Raw genomic sequence first — 26,141 nt, 5'->3', positions numbered from 1 at the left:
ATTGAGCAGCCAGTCAGCATGGAGCAGCTGGAGCTGCCAGTCGGCATGGAGCTGCCAGTCAGTATGGAGCAGCCAGAGCCGCCAGTCAGCATGGAGCAGCCAGTCAGCATGGAGCAGCCAGAGCTGCCAGTCGGCATGGAGCTGCCAGTCAGCATGGAGCAGCCAGAGCTGCCAGTCAGCATTGAGCAGCCAGTCAGCATGGAGCAGCCAGATCTGCCGGTCGACCAGACTCTCCCAGATCTGCCGGTCGACCAGACTCTCCCAGATCTGCCGGTCGACCAGACTCTTCCAGAGCTGCCAGTCGACCAGACTCTTCCAGATCTGCCAGTCGACCAGACTCTTCCAGATCTGCCCGTCGTCCAGACTCTTCCAGATCTGCCAGTCGTCCAGACTCTTCCAGATCTGCCAGTCGTCCAGACTCTTCCAGATCTGCCAGTCGACCAGACTCTTCCAGATCTGCCAGTCGACCAGACTCTTCCAGATCTGCCAGTCGACCAGACTCTTCCAGATCTGCCAGTCGACCAGACTCTTCCAGATCTGCCAGTCGTCCAGACTCTTCCAGATCTGCCAGTCGTCCAGACTCTTCCAGATCTGCCAGTCGTCCAGACTCTTCCAGATCTGCCAGTCGTCCAGACTCTTCCAGATCTGCCAGTCGTCCAGACTCTTCCAGATCTGCCAGTCGACCAGACTCTTCCAGATCTGCCAGTCGACCAGACTCTTCCAGATCTGCCAGTCGACCAGACTCTTCCAGATCTGCCAGTCGACCAGACTCTTCCAGATCTGCCAGTCGACCAGACTCTTCCAGATCTGCCAGTCGTCCAGACTCTTCCAGATCTGCCAGTCGTCCAGACTCTTCCAGATCTGCCAGTCGTCCAGACTCTCTCAGATCCGCCAGTCGTCCAGACTCTCTCAGATCCGCCAGTCGACCAGATTCTCCCAGATCCGCCAGTCGACCAGATTCTCCCAGATCCGCCAGTCGACCAGATTCTCCCAGATCCGCCAGTCGACCAGATTCTCCCAGATCCGCCAGTCGACCAGATTCTCCCAGATCCGCCAGTCGACCAGATTCTCCCAGATCCGCCAGTCGACCAGATTCTCCCAGATCCGCCAGTCGACCAGATTCTCCCAGATCCGCCAGTCGACCAGATTCTCCCAGATCCGCCAGTCGACCAGATTCTCCCAGATCCGCCAGTCGACCAGATTCTCCCAGATCTGCTAGTCGACCAGGATCTGCTGAAACCGCCAGCCAGCCAGGTTCTGGTAGTTTCTACTACCTGCCTGGGCTTCTTCTCAGTGCTGAACTTCTTCTCAGTGCTGAGCTTCCTCTCAGTGCTGAGCTACCCATCTGTCCCGAGTTACCTCTGTCCCGAGCTGTCCCTCTGTCCCATGTTATCATTGTGGTGGGTAACCTATTTAGGGACGTTTAGGAGGGGGATTAAAACTGTCATGGAGTGGGGTCCACGTCCAGTGCCAGAGCCGCCACCGCGGACAGATGCCCACCCAGACCCTCCCCTATAGGTTCAGGTTTTGCGGCCGGAGTCCGCACCTTGGGGGGGGGGGGTACTGTCACGCCCTGACCATAGTTTACTTTGTATTTTCTATGTTTTGATTGGTCAGGGTGTGATCTGAGTGGGTATTCTATGTTTCATGTCTTGTTTGTCTATTTCTATGTTCAGCCTGATATGGTTCTCAGTCAGAGGCAGGTGTTCGTCATTGTCTCTGATTGGGAACCATATTTAGGTAGCCTGGGTTTCACTGTGTGTTTGTGGGTGATTGTTCCTGTCCTTAGTGTTAGTTTGCACCAGTTTAGGCTGTTTCGGTTTTCATTACGTTTATTATTTTGCACTGTTTGTATTTAGATTCGTGTTGCTATAGTCAATAAACATGGATCGTAATTTACACGCCGCATTTTGGTCCGACTCTCCTTCACATACAGAAAACCGTGACAGCTATACATACCTCGGCCTAAACATCAGCGCCACAGGTAACTTCCACAAAGCTGCGAACGAACTGAGAAACAAGGCAAGAAGTGCCTTTTATGCCACCAAAGGAACATAAAATGTTGACATACCAATTAGGATCTGGCAAAAAAAATACTTGAATCAGTTACAGAACCCATTGCCCTTTATGGTCTGTGTGGTCTGGGGTCAGCTCACCAACCGAGAATTAACTAAATGGGACAAACACCCAATTGAGGCTGCATGCTGAATTCTGCAAAAATATCCTCTGTGTACAACGTAAAACACCAAATAATTAATGAATTATGCCAATACCCGCTAATTATCAAAATCCAGAAAAGAGATGTACAATTCTACGACAACCTAAAAGGTGGTTGGAGATTACAGCTCTGCTTTTCACACCACGCACGCCTCCAACTCATTCATCAAGTTTGCAGACAACATTACAGTGGTAGGCTTGATTACCAACAACGACGAGACGGCCTACAGGGAGGAGGTGAGGGCCCTTGGAGTGTGGTGCCAGGAAAATAACCTCACACTCAACGTCAACAAAACAAAGGAGATGATTGTGGACTTAAGGAAACAGCAGAGGGAGCACTCCTTATCCACATCGATGGGACAGTAGTGGAGAAGGTGGAAGGTTTTAAGTTCCTTGGCGTACACATCACTGACAAACTAAATTGGTCCACCCACACAGACAACGTGGTGGAAAAGGCGCAACAGCGCCTCTTCAACCTCAGGAGGCTGAATAAATTTGGCTTGTCACCAAAAACACTCAAACTTTTACAGATGCACAATCGAGAGCATCCTGTCGGGCTGTATCACTGCCTGGTACGACAACTGCTCCGCCCACCACCGTAAAGCTCTCCAGAGGGTAGTGAGGTCTGCACAACGTATCACCGGCGGCAAACTATCTGCCCTCCAGGACACCTACACCACCCGCTGTCACAGGAAGGCCAAAAAGATCATCAAGGACAATAACCACCCGAGCCACTGCAATGTTCACCCCGCCATCATCCAAAAGGTGAGGTCAGTACAGGTGCATCAAAGCTGGGACCGATAGGCTGAAAAACAGCTTCTATCTCAAGGCTATCAGACTGTTTAACAGCCATCATTAACATTGAGTGGCTTCTGCCAACATACAGACTCAATCTCTAGCCACTTTAATAATTCATAATTGAATGTAATAAATGTATCACTAGTCACTAAACAATGCCACTTTATATAATGTTTACATGCCCTACATTACTCATCTCATATGTATATAATGTAGTCTATACCATCTACTGGATCTTGCCTATGCCGTTCGGCCATCGCTCATCCATATATTTATACGTAAATATTCTTATTCATTCCTTTACACTTCTGTGTATAAGGTAGTTGTTGTGAAATTGTTAGATTACTTGTTAGATATTACTGCACGGTCAGAACTAGAAGCACAAGCATTTCTCTACACTCGCCTTAACATCTGCTAACCATGTGTATGTGACCAATAAAATTTGATTTGATTTGAAGTGATTTCCAAACCTTCCATAACAAAGCCATCACCTACAGAGAGATGAAGCTGGAGAGGAGTCCCATAAGCAAGTTGGTCCTGGGGCTCTTTTCACAAACACAAACAGACCCCACAGAGCCCCAGGACAGCAACACAATTACACCCAACCAAATCATGAGAAAACAAAAAGATAATTACTTGACACATTGAAAATAATTAACCTCTCTAGGGTAGGGGGCAGCATTCTGAATTTTGGATGAAAAGCATGCCCAAATTAAACTGCCTGCTACTCGGGCCCAGAAGATATGATATGCATATAACTGATAGATTGGGATAGAGAACACTCTAAAGTTTCCAAAATAGTGTCTGTGAGTATAACAGAACTGATTTAGCAGGCGAAAACTTGAGAAAAATCCATTCAGGAAGTATTTTTTTTTTGGTTTTGTAGTTTTCTATTCAATACCATTACAGTATCCATTGACTATATTTGCAGTTTCTATGCCTTCCACTAGATGTCCACAGTCTTTAGAAATATTTTCAGGCTTGTATTCTTATAAATGAGGGAGTAAGACCAGTCTGAATGAGTGGACCCTAACGTGACGCATAATTTTTTTCAGGCTCATGTGCATTTCTTGTTTACCTTTTATATTGAGGACGTTATTGTCCGGTTTAAATATTATAGATCATTTAGGCTAAAAAAACAACCTGAGGATTGAATATAAACATCGTTTGACATGTTTCTATGAACTTTACGGATACAATTAGGATTTTTTCGTCTGATTATTTTGACTGAGTTTGAGCCTGTGGATTACTGAATAAAATGGTTTTTGGATATAAAGAGACTTCATCGAACAAAAGGAACATTTATTGAGTAAATGAATGTCTTCTGATTGCCACCATATGAAGATCATCAAAGGTAAGGGATTAATTTGATCTCTAATTCTGAGTTTTGTAACGCTTCTGCTTAGCTGGTTACTGTTTGTAATAATTTCTCAACTGGCTATGTTCTGGGCTAGGTAGGATCTGGGCTAGGTATGCTTTCACCGAAAAGCATTTTATAAATATGACACTGTGGTTGGTTTAACAATAAGTTAATCTTTAAACCTATGTAAAATATGTTTTGTTTTCTGAATTTTTATAATGAGCATTTCTGTAATCGAATTTGGCGCTCTGCAACCTCACTGGATGTTGGCCAGATGGGACGCTAGCATCCCACGTACTCTAGAGAGGTTAACAAAAAAACTGAGCATACAAGAATGCTATTTGGCCCTAAACAGAGAGTACACAGTGAAAGAATACTTGACCACTGTGACCGACTCAAAATTAAGGAAAGCTTTGACTATATACAGACTCAGTGAGCATAGCTTTGCTATTGAGAAAGCCCACCAAAGGCAGACCTGGCTCTCAAGAGAAGACAGGCTATGTGCACACAGCCCACGAAACTGAGCTGCATTTCCTAACCTCCTGCCAAATGTATGACCATATTAGAGACACATATTTCCCTCAGATTACACAGACCCACAAAGAATTTCAAAACAAAATTTTGCTAAACTCCCATATCTATATGGTGAAATAACGCAGTGTACAATCACAGCAGCAATATTTGTGAAAGAAAAAGGGTAACCGGGTAACCGGTGAAGATCCAACACCATTGTAAATACTAGAGGTTGACCGATTAATCGGAATGGCCGATTAATTAGGGCCGATTTCAAGTTTTCATAACAATTGGAAATCGGTATTTTTGGACACAGATTTGGCCGATTTTTTTTCTACACCTTTATTTAAATAGGCAAGTCAGTAAGAACACATTCTTATTTTCAATGACGGCCTAGGAACGGTGGGTTAAGTGCCTTGTTCAGGGGCAGAACGATAGATTTTTTCCTTGTCAGCTCGGGGATTAAATCTTGCAACCTTACAGTTAACTAGTCCAACGCTCTAACCACCTGCCTCTCATTGCACTCCACGAGGAGCCTGCCTGTTACACGAATGCAGTAAGAAGCCAAGGTAAGTTGCTAGCTAGAATTAAACTTATCTTATAAAAAACAATCAATCAATCATAATCACTAGCTTAACTACACATGGTTGATGATATTACTAGTTTATCTAGCGTGTTTTGTGTTGCATATAATCAATGCGGTGCGCATTCGCGGAAACGTGTAACTAACCATAAACATCAATGCCTGTCTTAAAATCAATACCTGCATATTTAGCCTGCATATTTAGCTAAAATAAATCCAGGTTAGCAGGCAATATTAACCAGGTGACATTGTGTCACTTCTCTTGCATTCATTGCACGCAGAGTCAGGGTATATATGATAATAATAAACGTTTTGTTTTCAAAATGATAGTTTCCGTATTCGAACATATTAATGACCAAAGGCTCGTATTTCTGTGTGTTATTATGTTATAATTAAGTCTATGATTTGATATTTGATAGAGCAGTCTGACTGAGCGATGGTAGGCACCAGCAGGCTCGTAAGCATTCATTCAAACAGCACTTTTGTGCGTTTTGCCAGCAGCTCTTCACTGTGCTTCAAGCATTGCGCTGTTTATGACTTCAAGCCTATCAGCTCCTGAGATTAGGCTGGTGTAACCGATGTGAAATGGCTAGCTAGTTAGTTAATAGTGTTTCAAACATCACTCGCTCTGAGACTAGGAGTAGTTGTTCCCCTTGCTCTGCATGGGTAACACTGCTTTGAGGGTGGCTGTTGTCAATGTGTTCCTTGTTCGATCCCAGGTTGGAGCGAGGAGAGGGACGGAAGCTATACTGTTACACTGGCAATACTAAAGTGCCAATAAGAACACCCAATAGTCAAAGGTATATGGAATACAAATGGTATAGAGAGAAATAGTCCAATAAATACTATATTAACTACAACCTAAAACCTCTTACCTTGGAATATTGAAGTCTCATGTTAAAAGGAACCACCAGCTTTCATATGTTCTCATGTTCTGAGCGAGGAATTTAAACGTTAGCTTTTTTACATGGCACATATTGCACTTTTACTTTCTTCTCCAACACTTTGTTTTTACATTATTTAAACCAAATTGAACATGTTTCATTATTTATTTGAGGCAAAATTGATTTTTATTGATGTATTATATTAAGTTATATAAGTGTTAATTCAGTATTGTTGTAATTGTCATTATTACAAATGAAAATTAGCCGATTAATTGGCATCGGCTTTCTTTGGTCCTCCAATAATTGGTATCGGCGTTGAAAAATCATAATCGGTCGACCTCTAGTAAATACAACCCATGTTTATGTTTTTTTATTTTCCCCTTTGTACTATAACTATTTGCACATCATTACAACACTGTATATAGACATAATATGACATTTGAAATGTATTTATTATTTTTGAACTTTTGTGAGTGTAATATTTACTGTTCACTTTTTATTGTTTATTTCACTTTTGTTTATCCATTTCACTTGCTTTGGCAATGTAAACATATGTTTCCCATGCCAATATAGCTCCTTGAATTGAATTAAACAGAGAATATGTGTCACAGGAGAGAGTTCTATTAAACCATTAAACCATTAAGGCCGCCTTCCTTCTTCTCCCTCCTCCCACCCTAAACTAGCCAGAGCCGTCTGCGGCTGAAAACTAGGCCAGTCTCCTGTCCTTGTGTATCGGTTCACTGACTGACTTCCTGGCGCCCTGTTTAGACAAAGGCAGCGTTTTCTCTTTCACTGCTTCTTTAAAAGCACACACACTCATTGACCGGTCATGCTGGACTTCCAAAATGACATGTCTTACTGCGGGATATTAGACATCTCCAAAAGCATTGGAGAGGAATGTTCAAGGTGAGGGACTTCTCTTCAAAATCAGCTGAGAAGGAGGTAATGACATGCAAACAATTGGGGAAAGACTAATTAAGAAATATTTCAGTCTGAGTTCCTAAAATGTAATCTGTCTTGTCCGGTTTCGTGACATCATCAGCGTCTCCTCCGACACTTGACCTGTCAGAGTGTCGGACGTCTGTCAAGTGTCTCGCCTTTGACCTCTCTGTGTCTTGCTGTGTGTTTGACAGCATTGTTTATTCAGTAGAAAGACAGTTAATAGGCTGGATATTGACGTGTAGGAATCAGACAATAGACACGGCACGCTGTTTGCCTCCAGTCTCAAAGATGTCCCTCTCTGTTTCACACATTGTTGTTGTGGTCGCCTTCGAATGAAGAGATCATGGGTCAATTAATCTCCATTTACAGTGCCTCTTAATCCAGGACTAGGCATAATATGTGTTCAGGAAACTGCCCCCAAATTGCCCCAATCCTATCTGAGGTTGTAGTATCTGGCTGGTATTAGTCAACATAGGACCTCTGCAAAATAATGGACTACTGCGCAAATAGCAGACTCCAAATAACAGTGTAATTCAGTATTTCCAAATCAGATATGCTATCGTTGTGGTTGACGGTATAGGCTATTTGCATGGTGAATTTATCACTAGGTCACCATTAGGCGACAGGGTCTAAATCTCCTTGAAATGTTGATTGTTTCTCTGTGATTCTCCAACTGTTAACATATGAAAGGGCCCATTAGGGGAGAGCATGTTACTATCTTCAGATTAGCAATGGTCATTTTGGCCCGTGATGTTGTTGACTGGTTTGCTAAACAGCTCTCCCTTTTCTCTCTCTCCCTCTATAGCTTTCTCCCCTCATTCTCCACCGACTCTCTATGTCTCTCTCTTTCTCTCCCTCTCACTTTCCACCCATCCTCTCTCCCCATCCTCTCTCCCCCTCTCCTCTCTCTCTCGCTTTCTCCCCCTCCTCTCTGTCTGTCTCTCCCCTCTCCCCCCTCTGTCTAAACAGTGTTCTGTCATTTAGCAAAGCTGTACTGCTGCTTCCCATTGAGTGGCTGAGCGTTGTTTGGATTTCTATAGTGGAGAAGAACAATGAAGTCTGGTCTGTTGCACACACACAAGTGCACACACACTATGAGCATGGTCTGTGAGAGCCAGCGTACCTGTGCGTGACTGCCACAGCAGGGGAGTGTGTGTGAGTGGCTCTCACACCGTGCTCCACTCTGACCCAACCAGCCCCAAACCAGCATCACACAAATTAACTCACAAATACACACACTCTTAAGCTATGCAAACACTACAATCACACTCTCCCACAGATTAGATTCAAATATACATGTATTACACATACAGTACAGTACAAATGGAACTGCACACAAAGCCAAGCAATAATACAGTAGCACTTCAAAATACTGGAGCAGTCAATAAAATAGATCCCAGCTTTGACCCGAAATACAAACATCACAAAGCTAAGATTCACAAATTCTAATGAAAATGCATAAATTACCACCACGCACACAATGGCACACAGTCAATCCCTCATTCCCCTTCTTTCAATTCAATTCAAGGGCTTTATTGGCATGGGAAACATGTGTTAACATTGCCAAAGCAAGTGAGGTAGATAATATATAATCTTTATATATATATCTTTCTCCCTTTCCCGTTCTCTCTCTCCCTCTAGCTCCCTTCTTCTAGTGAATCCCCATTCACTTCCCAAGGACACCACTCTGCCATTCCATTCCCTCCACCATCCTGCCTTTTCCATCCCTCTCCATTGTTCTTTCACAATATTCAGCCTCAAGTAAGATGCCCTCCCATCACCCTGCGAATTGGAATTCAATATGTTGTATTGGCATGACCATGAAATATCAGTAGACTGTCTATAGTCCCTCTCCCTTTGCCCCTCTCGAACTCTCAAATTCCAAATTAACTTGAAAGTAATGGATCAATGTTGACAAAGCAATGCAATACAAAATAATTACGGAATATAAAAGGAATTGGTGTCAAATGGATGCTTTACAATTCCTCTTTCTCCCTCTCTCCCACTTTCTTTCTCCCCCTATATCCCCCTCTCAATCACTCCACCTCTACCTCCCTGAATGTGGGTGTTGTTCTTCTGTGAGAGAATTAACAGGTTGGTGTGTGTGAGTCAGAGAGGATTAAAACAGTACAACATAGGCAGGAGAAGCAGCACTCTGCTCCATCTGAGCGTTGCCTGGCTTTCTGTTATCTATGTTTAGAAACAGAACTCTGGATTCTTTATCCTCACTCTCCCTCTCACAAAGACACTGCTGTCTTTCAGTGGAAAAATACGACTTGGATGGGGACGTGACTTGGAGCTGTGCAACAGGCACAATATTCAGCACAGTGAAAATGGCTTTGAAAAGAAAGAGAGAGAAAAAGTATCTTCAAGATGACTTAAATAAAGAGCTGTTTCCTGGATGGAGTGGGCCAAGAGGGTCAGGCCCTAATGTCTCTAAATGGCAAGGCTGTGCTCACTGAGCCTCTCTCTCTCTCTCTGTTTCTTTCACTCTTTCCACTTTTTCTTCAGCAGTATCTCGATCACACCACTTAGTCTCTAAAAACGGCCTTATCTTATGAGGTGAGAGTAGAGATCGAGAGCTCAGGTGAGAAAAACAATTAGGGCCTGCTATTCTGAATTTCAGCCATGCAGGATCCTCCCCCGTGACCGTGGAGCATTAACAGATGAAGCATATTCCTTAAATGAGCACCTGAACACCTAAAGCTTAACAGCAGCCGTTACAATAGGACATGGTGCTGCTACTAGACTGGCTAAAGGATTTACTGTAATTAATGAATGTGTGGGGGGACTGCTTGTCTCTCGCTCTCTCTCCTTCTCTTCCTCTCACTGTCTCCCTCGCTCACCATGGCCAGTATCTCCTCTCCTCAAAAGCACATACAGAAGCCCCCTTAATGGTTGGATGTTAGATCACACACGGCTTTAGAAGACAAAACCAACAGCAACTGTTCCTCTTTCGCTTAGAAACTGGCATCAAGAAACAGCATTACAAAAGGCAAAAGTGAAGAGAGCAAATTTAACAAAATAACATGATGCAGGCAGAAAAAAGTCCTTGTTTACTGAGACAAACTTTGCCCCTCTTTCTCCTCTCCCCCTTTCTCCCATCCCCCTCCCTCTCTTGCCCAGCCAGCTGTCTATACACCTGCTCTCGCTCTCTTTCTGTTTCTCTCCGTCATTCTAACTCTCTCTCTAATTCCCCTTCTCTTTCCCTCCCTCTCCCTCTCCCTCTCTCCCTCTCTCTCGCTCTCTCTCTCCTTCCTTATCTTCCTTATCTTCTACGTATCTCTCCTCTGCTCTTCTAGTGCCATATCTCCTTATATGGAACCAGAAGACTGGTGTGTGCGACTGGTGGGGGGACCGTGTGTGTGTGCGCAAATTATCCTAATTGCACAAGGGCTATCCAGCCTGTCACTATTTCACTCCCCATTATCCTCCCATCTCCGTGGCTTACCATCTCTCTCCAAATCCAGGTTCTACCCCCAATGAGCTGTCATAATATGCCTAAACATGGGATAGAAATAAAAAAAGTGAGAGCAGCACTAAAACCCAGTAATTTCCCATACCAACCCCCGTCCTCATACCCCCATATCTGATCAGCTCAATCCAGCTCTGTCATTAAATCACTGTCACTGCCGCAGTTTATTTAAACCTCCACCCCCCCCCCCTTCCTCCCTGTGCCCAACCGTATCACATTTATAATGCTAATGCTCTCACACACACACACACACACACACACACACACACACACAACCCAGGCATTGGTTTAAAGGTGCTTCCCTGAAGGGCTCAGCCTGAGCTACACTGTCATTTTCACGCCCAGGATAAACGTCTCGATTTATATACACTACTCACTACTGTTCTTTTTCTGCTCTTCTTTTCTCCTTCTCTGTATCTATTGCTCTCTTCTACTTCTGCATATTAACCCATATGAAATTCCAGGTTGTTGTTTTTTTACAGCTAACTAATTGAGAACATTGGTCTTACGAACAAAACATTCTACGCTTAAGAAATATGTATTCTATCGTTGGTATGTTGAAGAACTAAGAGAGATAACAGTATACAAAATGTTAACACATCCAGAGATAGAGATTTAAGTGTCTGGGACGAATGGGCTAGCTAACATGTATTGTATAGAAATGTCTCTGTCTTTCTCTCTCGTTTTTTCTCTCTCCCTCTCGCTCCCCCTACATCCCTCTTTTTATCTCTCTCGCTCTCTCTCTGGGTCATCATCCTCCCGGTTAAGTGGACTCTGGCCAGTGTGAGTGACTGGGTGATGCCGAAACACACACACTGGTGGCACCTTAATTGGGGAAGACAGGAGTAGTAATGGCTCTAACAGAATAAATGGAATAGTTTCAAACACATCACTCACTCCATTCCAGACATTATTATGAACCATACACCCCTCACCAGCTTCCTGTGACACACATAGAGACACACATACACACAGTTCTAAGGTCACTACGTGTTTTCCTGGCCGGAACAGGTGTCATGCAGACAGCGTACCGGAGTGCAGGTGTGGGAAAGGTGAAATCACTATAAACATTTTCTCTCTTTTTCTCTCTACTCTTATTTCATCTTATTTCTGTCAGTGTGGATCTAGCTGCTCTATTCTCTTGCTCCATCTCTTTCCCTCGTTCTTTCCATCCCTCGCTTCTCGGTCTCTCTCATTCAGCGTGTGTGATCTCTTTTTCCATTAGTTAGTTTCTCCTGAGGATATAACGCCACCTACACACATTGAGCATGGGGCAGCCGGATCACACAACACAGAACAGAAATACCAGCAGAGTTGCAGCTAGCTCAGAACAGAAAAACTACTTCACTCAGCATCAATACTTGTTACAGTTACATAAATGGCAGTTTATATCCATCCACCACACAAACACACACGTCACAACAGCTCCACAATGTGAAAGCAAACCTTGTTAAACTGTACTGAGAAACACGCAGCATGAAGTACATACTGTACAACAACCTGAAAGAGTCTATTTAGCATATAATGTTAAAAGATTTAATAAAACATTTTCTCCAAAAATATTTTGTTCTATTTCCATGAATAAAACAGCAAAGGGGACAAATAAAGACCAAAAACAAAACAATATACCATAAGGATTCAGAATAAATGTTCAGTCAACACACAGTTCCTTCAGAAAGTATTCACACCCCTTGATTTTTTTACCATTTTGTTGTGTTAAAAAGTGGGATTCAAATGGATATACAGTGCCTTAAGAAAGTATTCGGCCCCCTTGAACTTTGCAACCTTTTGCCACATTTCAGGCTTCAAACATAAAGATATAAAACTGTATTTTTTTGTGAAGAATCAACAACAAGTGGGACACAATCATGAAGTGGAACGACATTTATTGGATATTTCAAACTTTTTTAACAAATCAAAAACTGAAAAATTGGGCGTGCGAAATTATTCAGCCCCTTTACTTTCAGTGCAGCAAACTCTCTCCAGAAGTTCAGTGAGGATCTCTGAATGATCCAATGTTGACCTAAATGACTAATGATGATAAATACAATCCACCTGTGTGTAATCAAGTCTCCGTATAAATGCACCTGCACTGTGATAGTCTCAGAGGTCCGTTAAAAGCGCAGAGACCATCATGAAGAACAAGGAACACACCAGGCAGGTCCGAGATACTGTTGTGAAGAAGTTTAAAGCCAGATTTGGATACAAAAAGATTTCCCAAGCTTTAAACATCCCAAGGAGCACTGTGCAAGCGATAATATTGAAATGGAAGGAGTATCAGACCACTGCAAATCTACCAAGACCTGGCCGTCCCTCTAAACTTTCAGCTCATACCAGGAGAAGATTGATCAGAGATGCAGCCAAGAGGCCCATGATCACTCTGGATGAACTGCAGAGATCTACAGCTGAGGTGGGAGACTCTGTCCATAGGACAACAATTGTATATTGCACAAATCTGGCCTTTATGGAAGAGTGGCAAGAAGAAAGCCATTTCTTAAAGATATCCATAAAAAGTGTTGTTTAAAGTTTGCCACAAGCCACCTGGGAGACACACCAAACATGTGGAAGAAGGTGCTCTGGTCAGATGAAACCAAAATTGAACTTTTTGGCAACAATGCAAAACGTTATGTTTGGCGTAAAAGCAACACAGCTGAACACACCATCTCCACTATCAAACATGGTGGTGGCAGCATCATGGTTTGGGCCTGCTTTTCTTCAGCAGGGACAGGGAAGATGATTAAAATTGATGGGAAGATGGATGGAGCCAAATACAGGACCATTCTGGAAGAAAACCTGATGGCGTCTGCAAAAGACCTGAGACTGGGACGGAGATTTGTCTTCCAACAAGACAATGATCCAAAACATAAAGCAAAATCTACAATGGAATGGTTCAAAAATAAACATATCCAGGTGTTAGAATGGCCAAGTCAAAGTCCAGACCTGAATCCAATCGAGAATCTGTGGAAAGAACTGAAAACTGCTGTTCACAAATGCTCTCCATCCAACCTCACTGAGCTCGAGCTGTTTTGCAAGGAGGAATGGGAAAAAATGTCAGTCTCTCGATGTGCAAAACTGATAGAGACATACCCCAAGCGACTTACAGCTGTAATCGCAGCAAAAGGTGGCGCTACAAAGTATTAACTTAAGGGGGCTGAATAATTTTGCACGCCCAATTTTTCAGTTTTTGATTTGTTGAAAAAGTTTGAAATATCCAATAAATGTCATTCCACTTCATGATTGTGTCCCACTTGTTGTTGATTCTTCACAAAAAAATACAGTTATATATATTATATCTTTATGTTTGAAGCCTGAAATGTGGCAAAAGGTCGCAAAGTTCAAGGGGGCTGAATACTTTCGCAAGGCACTGTAATTGTCATCTTTTGTCAACAATCTACACAAAGTGAACAAATTATAAGAATTCTATTAATGGGAAACATTTTGAGTCAATGCATATTAGAATCACCTTTGGCAGTGATTACAGGTGTGTCTTTCTGGGTAAGTCTCTAAGAGCTTTGCACACCTGGATTGTACATTAATTGCCCATTATTCTTTAAAAAAATATTCAAGCTCTGTCAAGTTAATTGTTGATCATTGCCCGACAGCCATTTTCAAGCGTTGCCATAGATTTCCAAGCCGATTTATGCCAAAACTGTAACTAGGCCACTCAGGAACATTCAATGTCATCTTTGTAAGTAAGTAAGTCCAGTGTATAATTGGCATTGCGTTTTAGGTTATTGTCCTCCCGAAAGGTGAATTTTTCTCCCAGTTTGTTTTGGAAAGCAGACTGAACCAGGTTTTCCTCTAGGACTTTGCTGAACTCTATTCCTTTTCTTTTATTCCTAAGAAAACTCCCTAGTCCTTGCCGATGACAATCATACCCATAACATGATGCAGCCACCACCATGCACGTAATGCTTAGCATAAAAATATATATACATATTCTTTGCCACATTTTTGCAGTATTACTTTAGTGCGTTATTGCAAACTTTGCTGAACTCTATTCCTTTTCTTTTAATCCTAAGAAAACTCCCTAGTCCTTGCCGATGACAATCATACCCATAACATGATGCAGCCACCACCATGCACGTAATGCTGAGCATAAAAATATATATACATATTCTTTGCCACATTTTTGCAGTATTACTTTAGTGCGTTATTGCAAACAGGACGCATGTATTGGAATATTTTTACTCTGTACAGGTTTCCTTCTTGTCACTGATTTAGGTTAGTATTGTGGAGTAACGACAATGTTGTTGATCCATCCTCAGTTTTCTCCTATCACTGCCATTTAACTCTGTAACTGGTTTAAAATTACCATTGGCCTCATGGTGAAATCCCTTAGCGGTTTCCTTCCTCGCCGCCAACTGAGTTAAGAAGGACACCTGCACCTTTGTAGAGACTAGGTGTATTGATACACCATCCAAAGTGTAACTAACAATTTCACCATGCTCAAATGGATATATATATATTCAATGTCTGTTTTTTTTACCCTTCTTTTCAAGATACTAGAAAAACTCCATGGTCTTTGTCGTTGAATCTGTGTTTGCAATTCACTGCTCGACTGAGAGACCTTACAGATAATTGTATGTTTGGGTTACAGAGATGACTAGTCATTCAAAAATCATGTTAAACACCATTGTTGCACACAGAGTTAGTCCATGACACTTATTATCTGAATAGTTAGGCACATTTTTACTCCTGAAGCTATTTAGGCTTGCCATAAAGGAATTGAAAACTTATTTACGCATGACATTTCAGCTTTACAGTTTTTATTAATTTGTGAACAAAAATCTAAAAACATAATTCCACTTTGACATTATGGGGTATTTTGTGTAGATCAGTGACACAAAATAGAATTGTAATAAAGGCTATATTCAAGCTGTAACACAGCAAAATGTGGGAAAAGTCAAGGGGTGTAAATACTTTCTGAAGGCACTGTATCTATAACAGAGCTTGTGGCAACTACCACCTAAATACAGCCAACCATCAAGTGATCCCGCTCAGTCCATCTGTGTGATGGGAACATGCCCCACATTTTTTAGCAATTGGAGCCAAAAAAATCTGCTTAAAAACAACTCTAATTATATATCATAGATAGGAAATAGTTGTTTATCTCTTACCTTTAATAAAGACAATGGTTGATATCAGTGATGCAAAATATGTATCAAACACAATCAAACACAACACAAGCAGTCTCCTCAGAATGCACATGCACGCACACACACACACACACACACACTGCTGGGTGTAGGTAGAATAGTCAGTGCACTCACCTTGGTACTCCTGTCCGGGGGTGTAGGCAGTGGGGTTCCCAGCGATCTGTAGGGTGAGGAGCACCTCTCCCCCTCCCTTGGCTACCCCGGACCCCTCCAGCTCCCCATGGTGGGTACACAGGAAGAAGAAGGGGTTGAAGCGGGGGTAGAAGCCTGCTGCTGGGGGGCTCCCCAAATCCACACCGGTCCCCAACACCAGGGCCAGCAGGGCACAGCCGAGGGCACCCCAGACAGAGGCCCATGCCATCACCCTGAAAAACGACGGAATGAGGGAGAGAGGGATGAAGAAGAGGAGGGAGAGTGGTGGTGTGTGGAGAAAGGTAGTCACAGGTAGAGTTCCAGTAAGATGGCTTGAGGGCTGGAGTCCACACTTGGTCGACTTGAATAGAGAAAGTCTGGTTCTGGGTTCTGAAAACAGTGTGTGTAAATATGTGTGTGTGTGGTTGGTTATAAGCAGACTGTACTGTAGCACTCCGTTTCTCTCCTCTGTTCCGCCTTTTCTCTCTTCTCTCTTCCTTCCACTCTGTGGGAGTTCAGAGCTAGTCTTTGCTGTCCTGTTCCGCGGTTTAAATACCTCCCCTTCACCCACCCCTCCCTCCCTCTCTCTTTCAGACCCAGGCGTGCTGTACGCTCTCTGTGAGCCGGCCTCCCTCCCTATTCCTCTCTCATCCAGCTCTCTCCTCCCTCTTTTTCTGTCAGTCATTCTATCACTCTGTTTCTCTCTCTCCAGCTCACTCTCTCTCTATCCCCAGCTCCCTCTAGCCCACTGTATCACTCCACCCAGGACCCTTCCACCCCTCTCTCTCTCCAGAGACCTTAGCTGTCTTATCTCTCTTCATCTGTTGGTTTCTTTATCCCCACCATGGGCATAGAGAGAGAGATCCTAGCTTATTCACACTTTCCTTTGTCTTTTTCCCCATCCACCACCCAGCCTGTCTCCTCCTCTTCTCCTCTACCACCTAGTATCACACCTCCCTCCCCTCCTTTTTCTCTTCCCTCTCTCTCTCAGCTCTCCATCTCACTTAGTCCCCCTCCCCTCTGCCTGTCTTCATACTAACCCCTTCTCTCTATATATGTCTCCTTGTCTCTGTCTCCTCAGCTATGTATTTTTACCCAATTCCAAGTATTTTGTTTTTCCTCCTCCTCTTCTCTCGTTGCTTTTTTTATGGGGTTTCCTTCAGAATCTCCTTTTCCATCCGATTCTCCAACTTTCTCTTTCTTCACAGTCAGAGCCCAGCCAGCTTCTGCTTTCTCCCTTCTTTCCCTTTCTCTCTCTCTCCCTATTTCACTCTCCCTCCCTCCCCCTGTTCTCTGGTCTAGACTAACTCCCCACTATAGAGCAGAGTAGACACCAGAGCCGATAATTCTGTTTTCACCCCGTATGTGTCTATAGCCCGGCTTCCAAATCATAGCTTAGTATCTCCCTCTCTCTTTCTGTATACTAGCTCTCTCTTTCTCACTCTCCCTCTTCCTGGAATAAACAAAAACAGCATGGAGCTACTCCTCCTACCTCTCGTCCACACACTATCTCCATCTGTTTCTCTCTCTCTCTCCATTCTACAACAAGTACAGCTTCAATGACTTACAAAAACGATGCATCTTTCTCCATAGCCAACACAGTGCATTATACATATACATACCGCCTTACATCTCTGTAACACAACTCAAAACTAAATAAACAACATTAAAGCAGACTAAACCAATAATAATTTTCAAAAGCGGTCTTTAGACCTCCGACGCTGGTGAGTGGTGAGCCAATGCTCTGCTCTGCTCTGATCTGTCTCTCTCTACTCAGCCGTGTGTGTGTCTGCTGTCTCTCTCCTCAGCCAGTATGTTTGTGGTTTTGTGGTTAAACTCCGGTACAGACATAAGCAGCAGCCTAGCATGCTGAGCGAGCTCCAACACACACACACACACACACACACACTGCTGACCTGCTCGCGAAGCAGCAAGCAAAAGCTTAGCCTTGCTTGAACAAACTTAAGTCTGGGTCAAATACACAAATATCAAACATAAACACACTATAGAAAATCCCCTGCTGCTGTTTCTCCACTCCCTGCTTCTACTGTGAGAGCAGTGCTGTTATTTTGGTGGACAGATGGTGGAGTGATGGAGGACAGACAGACTGCTGTTCCTGCTGTCAGGAAGTAGAACTCTGGTGGCCCTCTGACCCTTCTGACCCTTCTGTCATGGAGCACTGGGTACACCACACATACACATTATGAAAACATGGATACAGTAAAAACAATCAAGACAGTATTTTTCTAATGCACATCTGGGCCCTAAAACTATGCCACATGACTTAAACACCTCTCTAAATCACTGTAAGGATGGGAATTGGATGTTCGTCATTGATTACACATGCCTGACCTGTGTCTATCAATTAACAGTTTCACGTGAACTAATAGAGATGAGCTCTGTATGCTGTATCGTGTCCAAGTTGTATCTCTCTTATAGATGATGGTCCACTCTCTGAACCCTCCAAACGGTGCTTTACACTACCAATGAAAATATATACAGTATATAAGTGAGCTACTACATGGGTGGTTCAGTCAGTCAGTCTGCAGGGACTGGAGAGAGGTTCAGGGGCTATCACAACTCCTCTTCTGCTGTGTGTGTGGACAACTCCCCCCTCCCTATTAGGCTTAATCAAGCTTGTTTAATTAATCTGAGAGTTTAAGTCGCTGCAGAGATGAGAGAGAGAGAGAGAGAGAGAGAGAGAGAGAGAGAGAGAGAGAGAGAGAGAGAGAGAGAGAGAGAGAGAGAGAGAGAGAGAGAGAGAGAGAGAGAGAGAGAGAGAGAGAGAGAGAGAGAGAGAGAGAGAGAGAGAGAGAGAAGAGTATGTGTAATTAAGCTAGAATACGAGAGAGAGAGAGATCTTGGAGAGACTTTGCAGAACTCAATGTGCTTGCTTTGATAGTGAAATTACAGTCAGGTTCAAAATGATTGTGACCTTAATAAAGATGAGCAAAAAAGTATACAATTGCTCAGAGAAACAGATTTTGTTTAACAAGTAATAAAGAAACATTTTAAAATAGGAGTACCCCTGTTTTCAATACTTCAGAACATATTCCCCTTCTCTTTCCCTCCCTCACTCTCCCTTTCTTTCTCATTGCAAAATGTTGATTTTGTGGTCAATTAACCATTTCTTTGTGGATTTTGATGTGTGTTGGGATTACTGTCTTGCTGGAAGACCCACTTGTGGTCAAGTTTCAGCCTCCTGGCAGAGGCAACCAGGATTAACCTTTCTAGCGCTAGCGGAACCCCTCGACAACATTCCGCTGAAAAGGCAGCGCACGAAATTCAAAAATATTTTTCAGAAATATGTAACTTTCACACATTAACAAGTACAATACAGCAAATGAAAGATACACTTCTTGTTAATCTACCCATCGTGTCTGATTTCAAAAATGCTTTACAGCGAAAGCACAACATATGATTATGTTAGATCACCGCCAAGTCAAAACAACACACAGCCTAAGATAGGAGTCACAAAAAGCAGAAATATGGATCAAATGAATCACTAACCTTTGATGATCTTCATCAGATGACACTCATGGGACATCATGTTCCAAAACATCCAATGATTTTGCAGAAATACAGATTTAAAAAAAACTTTACAGAAGAAGCATAATCTGAGAACGGCGCTCAGAGCCCAATCCAGCGAGAGAAATAGCCGCCATTTTGGAGTCAACAGAAGTTAGAAATAACACAATAAATATTCACTTACCTTAGATGATCTTCATCAGAAGGCACTCCCAGGAATCCCAGTTCGACAATAAATGACTGATTTGTTCCATAAAGTTCCATAAAGTCCATCATTTATGTCCAAATAGCCACTTGTTGTTAGCGTGTTCAGCCCAGTAATCCATCTTCATGAGGCGCGAGCACTACGTCCAGACAAAAACTCGAAAAGTTCCGTTACAGGTCGTAGAAACAAGTCAAACGATGTATGGAATCAATCTTTAGGATGTTTTTAACATAAAACATCATTAATGTTCCAACTGGAGAATTCCTATGTCTGAAGAAAAGCACTGGAATGAGAGGTAACTCTGTCAGGAGCGCGCGTCACGAGCTGACAGAGTTACCTCAAACAGGTCTCATGAGCCCCTCCTTTATAGTAGAATCCTCAAACCAGTTTCTAAAGATGGTTGACATCTAGTGGAAGCCGTAGGAAGTGCAACATAACCAATTTATGTTTACATAATTCAGTAAATATTCTGCTATATTATAAATATTTTATGCCATTTCTGCTACCTTGAAAACGTTATCAAATGTTACTACAGCATGTCATGAACGGAAAATGGGGCGATGAGGAGGAATGCGTGTACGTTTTACAATTGATATTCTGTCTGAGAACTGCAGGACACAGCTTCACACAGACAGCATAATACAGTGTGAAACTGTAACAAAGGTTGTTCAATTGGGAAAAAATAACATGTTGTAAGTGTCTGTGTGTTTGCATGTGTGTGTGTGTGTGTGTGTGTGTGTGTGTGTGTGTGTGTGTGTGCATTTGACTGTGTGTGTGTGAGAGAGAGAGAGGGAGAATATGTTTGTGAATGGTTGTGAACACCTTTGTAGTGACATACAGTATGTGCTGTGGATGGGGTTACCAAAGAGAAGGAAAGGTGTCAGAGTTCATGGACACAGAAAAGAGTGTGAGTGTGAGTGTGTGTGTGTGTGTGTGTGTGTGTGTGTATGCCTTGTCCAGTAGATCATGATGACTCTCCATAGCATTCTCTGAGCATCTGGCAGAGAGCAGTCACAGCACAGCGCCCACCGTCTGTTCCACACAACACCCCCGCTGAACACACCTGCCACACACTCACAAACTCACACGCATTCCCTCTCTCTCTCTATTTCTCTCTCCCCACCTTTTACTTATCTTGCAATAGGTTCAATAATCAGCCCAAAACAACAAAAAATAGAAAAAAAATACAATAAACCTCAACGCATATTCTTTATCCCTTTACACTTGTGTGTATAAGGTAGTAGTTTTGGAATTGTTAGGTTAGATTACTCGTTGGTTACTACTGCATTGCCGGAACTAGAAGCACAAGCATTTCGCTATACTCGCATTATCATCTGCTAACCATGTGTATGTGACAAATACATTTGATTTGAACTCAGTCCAGTACATTTTTTTTTTTATAGTTCTACAGTATGTCAGAGCGGGAAAGATTGCCAGGAGAAAGCCATCTGTTTTACCTGTCGCAGTCTCTATTAAGAGCTGCACACACACACACACACACCTCCCAGGAACCACAAAGCTCAGCAAAGGTCACAGTAACACATGGCCTTTGTGCTCTCTCCATGTAGACCCTGTCCTTCATCCATTCACCTATTGTTACACCACAGCTATCCCCTCCCCTCCCCACCTCACACATACATGCAAACTGAGACACGCATGCACACACATACATCCACACACACACACATACATCCACACACACACTGGGGCAGGCAGTGAGACTGAGGGCTATCACTCTCCATTATGGAAAGTAGGTCGGTGAGGGGAGGGCTTGAGGAAGGGACTTTCATTATTTTATCATTATTAACTTCCACCTCAGGGCTGCTATGTGCTGGGGGTCTTTTTGTCCACTTCTTGATTTTAACTCCCTCAATCTCCCAACCACACACACACACACACGCAGGCTCAAGTGCACACAGACACTACCACCAAAATGCACATACAAACACACACACACACACACGCACACCACCACCACTCTCTTTCAAAGGGCTGCGTGCCAAACAAGGCAGAACAGAGCCGAAACACAAAAGAGTAAAAGAGCTCAAGGGGATAGAGAGAGTGTGAGGGATGGAGGGAGGAGGATAAAAGGGAGAGACAGAGAGAGGAGGGAGTTTGGGGTTGTTAGCTGTCTCTGCTTCATCACTCAGGAGACCCTAATTTACACTAACAGGTTGTTTACTCTCTATGGCAAATAGTAATAAAACAGGGTGTTTGAGTGGAGGGAGGGGTGCCCTGAGAGAGCACTTCAGCTGTTATGGCTTGCACACTCCAATTAGCCATATGAAAGGACTATAGTGAGGCCCAAATGGCACCCTATCCCTTATATAGTCCACTACTCTTGACCAGGGGCCATAGGGAACAGGGTGGCAATTTTGGGATGTAGCCTAACAGTCACCCTAACAGGAGAGCATGGGGATGTAGGTATTAAAGGGGTGTAGCTATAAAGGGGGGGGGGGGTGTCTGTGTTAATGTCCACAGCCAGGATCACCCCAAAAGCCTGTTAACAAAGAGAGGGGTGGTGTCACTCACACTCAGAGCAACGGTAACAGCTGCTTAAAAAAAAAACACTTACATTGCCAATACACAAGGTCACACAGTAGGCAGTCTGGGGTGGACTAGACACACAAAGAAAAAGGAAGAGTCTGCTCTGTAAGTCGTTTAATTTCATAGAGAAGGATGCAGAGTCATGTACAATAGAACTATTTGCTGTTAACTTTATACTATATGTCTTTCGATCCACAGGAGGTATTAAGTCGAATTTGCGATAAACTGATATTCATCTTTATCTTTCTTACAATTAGCAGATAAGAACTTGTGATGGAAGTCCGTCCCTTTAATGCAGGTGGTTGTCTAGATTCTGTAACAGAGGCTTGCTTACACACTGATGTTTTACTGACAAAAACAGCCTAGCCCTGAGATAAGCCTTCCCAGATCCAGGCTCAGGGTGAGAAGGTCCAGAGGCGCTGGAAGTGGTCCATTATTGCAACCAGGAGGGGGAGGTGGAGTGAATGACACCCAGACCGATTAACCTGTCCCTAGGTAGACCGGAGCATCCTCTTCCAGAGCTCCAGAAGATCCAGTTAACCCCAGTAGGCTCAACATTCTCAACATATCTCCATTCCTCTCTCACCACAGACTTCCATTTAACACCTTCACCAGACTTCCTTCCACATGGGAGATGTGTGTGGTATGATGTTAATCCTAGTAAAGAACAAGAAAGCCCGCACACTGTTTGTGCTCCCAATTCACCATATTACATTTTGAGTGTGCAGGCAGTTCTTTATTAAGATTCGTTATTAGCCCAGCACCTATGTTTTTAAGGATGTGCATATGAACACAAACATTTCTATATTGATACACACAAAAATAGGCTTATATAGTATTTGAAAATGAATAAAAATACATATTATTTAAGAAAAACCACTGGGTGCAAGGACAAAAGAGAATGACATAAAGCTGTGGACCTCCTCTCAGGGTAGATGTCATCTTCTTTAACTGGAGTTAACCATGTGTGTTTCAGAATCCAACAAGCGACACACAGTACTGTGCTGAGAAAGAGAGCTTTCTTCTGGTACCATTTAGAAGTGATGTATATTTCATCAGCTGTGAGTCATAGTTCTTATTGAGTTCCGACAACAGAATAATGGAGTGCGTTGCTCAGGGGTGCATCCCTCTCTTCGCACAGCGCAACACTTCCGCTGCATTTGCAATTCTGTCCCGAATGCCTCTGCGCTCCAGACGATACTGTAATATGGCTGAGGGATGTAGGACTGTGACTGTCTGCCGCCATGCAGAAACAAAGGCAAGAGATAAAATAAATGAAAAGAGAAAGGAGGAGGGGGTGGCGGTGTAGGGTGAAGAGAGGACACCAGCGGGAGAGGGGGAAAAAAGAGAGAGGGAGAGAGACAAGGATAGATACAGTAGATAGAGAAAGAAGAGAGAATTCCTTGAAACTCGACAGACAATCCTCCTCAATTCTCCTTCACACATCCCCATGCAACCAAATAATGGAGGGAGGTGGTACTTAAGGAGGGATGGATGAGAAAGTAAAGGAGAAGAATGCAGAGAAACAAGAGCTTCAGTGTTTCAGTCAGTGTAACTCAAGGACATTACAGTCAGTATCCATTAGAGTCAGCGAACCATTTTCCCATCTGAGACAATAAAGTAACTACTAAGATCTGGTGCAGCCAATTACCTTCAGAAGTCACATAATAAATTAAATAAAGTCCACCTGTGTGCAATCTAAGTGTCACATGATCTGTCACATGATCTCAGTATATACACACCTGTTCTGAAAGACCCCAGAGTCTGCAACACCACTAAGCAAGAGGCACCACCAAGCAAGCGGCACTATGAAGACCAAGAAGCTCCAAACAGGTCAGGGACAAAGTTGTGGAGAAGTACAGATCAGGGTTGGGTAATAAAAAAATATCAGAAACTTTGAACATCCTATTAAATCGATTATTAAAAAATTGAAAGAATATGGCACCAGAACAAACCTGCCAAGAGAGGGCCGTCCACCAAAACTCATGGACCAGGCAATGGGGGCATTAATCAGAGAGGCAAAAAAAGAGACCAAAGATAACCATGAAGGAGCTGCAAGCTCCACAGAGGAGATTGGAATATCTGTCCATAGGACCACTTTAAGCCGTACACTCCAAAGAGATGGGCTTTACAGAAGAGTGGCCAGAAAAAAAGCCATTGCTTAAAGAAAAAAATAAGTAAGCATGTTTGGTGTTCACCAAAAGGCATGTGGGAGACTCCCAAACATATGGAAGAAGGTACTCTGGTCAGATGAGACAAAAATTTTGCTTTTTGGCCATCAAGGAAAACGCTATGTCTGGCTCAAACACAAAACTTCTTATAACCCTGAGAACCTCATCCCCACAGTGAAGCATGGTGGCAGCATCATGCTGTGGGGATGTTTTCATTGGCAGGCTCTGGGAAACTGGTCAGAATTGAAGGAATGATGGATGGCACTAAATAGAGGGAAATTCTTGAGGGAAACCTTTTTCAGTCTTCCAGAGATTTGAGTCTGGGATGGAGGTTCATCTTCCATCAGTACAATGACCCTAAGCATATTGCTAAAGCAACACTCGAGTGGTTTAAGGGGAAACATTTAAATGTCTTGGAATGGCCTAGTCAAAGCCACGACCTCAATCCAATTGAGAATCTGTGGTATGACTTAAAGATTGCTGTACACCAGCGGAACCCATCCAACCCATCCAACATATAGAGACATACCCCAAGAGATGTGGCGCTGTAATTGTTGCAAAAGTATTGACTTTGGGGGGGAGGGGGTGAATATTTATGCACACTCAAGTTCTGTTTTTTTTGTCTTATTTATTGTTTGTTTTACAATCAAAAATATTTTGCATCTTCAAAGTGGTAGGAATGTTGTGTAAGTCAATTGATACAAACCCCCCAAAAATACATTTTTATTCCAGGCAAGAAAATATGATAAATGCAAAAGGGTGAATACTTTCGCAAGCCACTGTATTGGATGACTGTCATTCATATTCCATTCACCCAGTTCAATGTAACATTGATAGGTTTATGCCACTACATGATACTCTCATTTTCTCTATACCCATCATGAGGTTGCTACAACCTAGCCTATCAATGAAAGTTTACAATGTAGGTGCACAGGTCGAAGTAGTTAAGGTGACAGACGGTGACACATTTAATACCGCCTTGCACACTTTTGCCTGCATCTAGCTGATCTAGAATGTATTCATTAGTCCAAAAGTTTCAAACAAGTGTTTATATTAGACAAATGTATGTTTATACCCATTTTGTTCCGTTTGCTTCCGTTTAAAAAACATTTTTCAACAGAATCGGCGTAATGAATACGCCCCTGATCACAAGCAAACAGTTCACTTTCATAGCAGCCACATACAACTGCTCGTTGTATATATAATTCCTTCTTGCATCTGTCTACACACTCTCGTCCTCTCACCTTCTCCCTTCTCTTGTGGACTTCAGTGCACAACACATCAGCTGTCTGTGACTAGGCAAAAAATCCTTTCCAAGCCAAACATTCATATCATGACCGCTAACTGCACACAGCCTACATCATTGTCAAGTCATCATCAACTTAGCTACTAGAACTAATGTGTTAGTAAACCCGCTACAATTAAGCACTACAGTGTACAGTCAGCAGCAAGAAGTTCAGCAGTTACACTGGCGGGCCCCGGTGGCAATAAATTAATACAACCAAAAGCTTACCTTGACTTGGAAGAGTTCCAGTGTTGGATAGCCATAGCCAGCTAGCTAACTAACATAGCATCCTTCTCTGTTTGAGCCAGGTGTTTGAGTAGGCCAAACTAGCTAGCTGCATCC

At 43.1% G+C, this 26,141-nt stretch overlaps 1 protein-coding gene across 3 annotated transcripts in view; it reads right to left on the bottom strand.

Annotated features, from left to right (window-relative positions):
- LOC110532453 (reelin) overlaps positions 1–16,626 on the bottom strand; it is a 296,686-nt gene extending 280,060 nt beyond the window's left edge. For all 3 annotated transcript variants that reach the window (XM_036980629.1, XM_036980637.1, XM_036980632.1), the window contains exon 1: positions 16,046–16,626. In XM_036980629.1, coding sequence (XP_036836524.1) covers positions 16,046–16,292 — 247 coding nt within the window. In that variant the 5' untranslated portion in view covers positions 16,293–16,626. The remainder of the gene's footprint in view (positions 1–16,045) is intronic.
- Between the last annotated feature and the right edge of the window lie 9,515 nt (positions 16,627–26,141).

Source organism: Oncorhynchus mykiss, chromosome 1 (assembly GCF_013265735.2).
Source record: "Oncorhynchus mykiss isolate Arlee chromosome 1, USDA_OmykA_1.1, whole genome shotgun sequence".
NCBI lineage: Eukaryota > Metazoa > Chordata > Actinopteri > Salmoniformes > Salmonidae > Oncorhynchus > Oncorhynchus mykiss.
The sequence above is the reverse complement of the archived record's forward strand: the minus strand, read 5'-3'. Positions and strand labels throughout refer to the sequence as shown.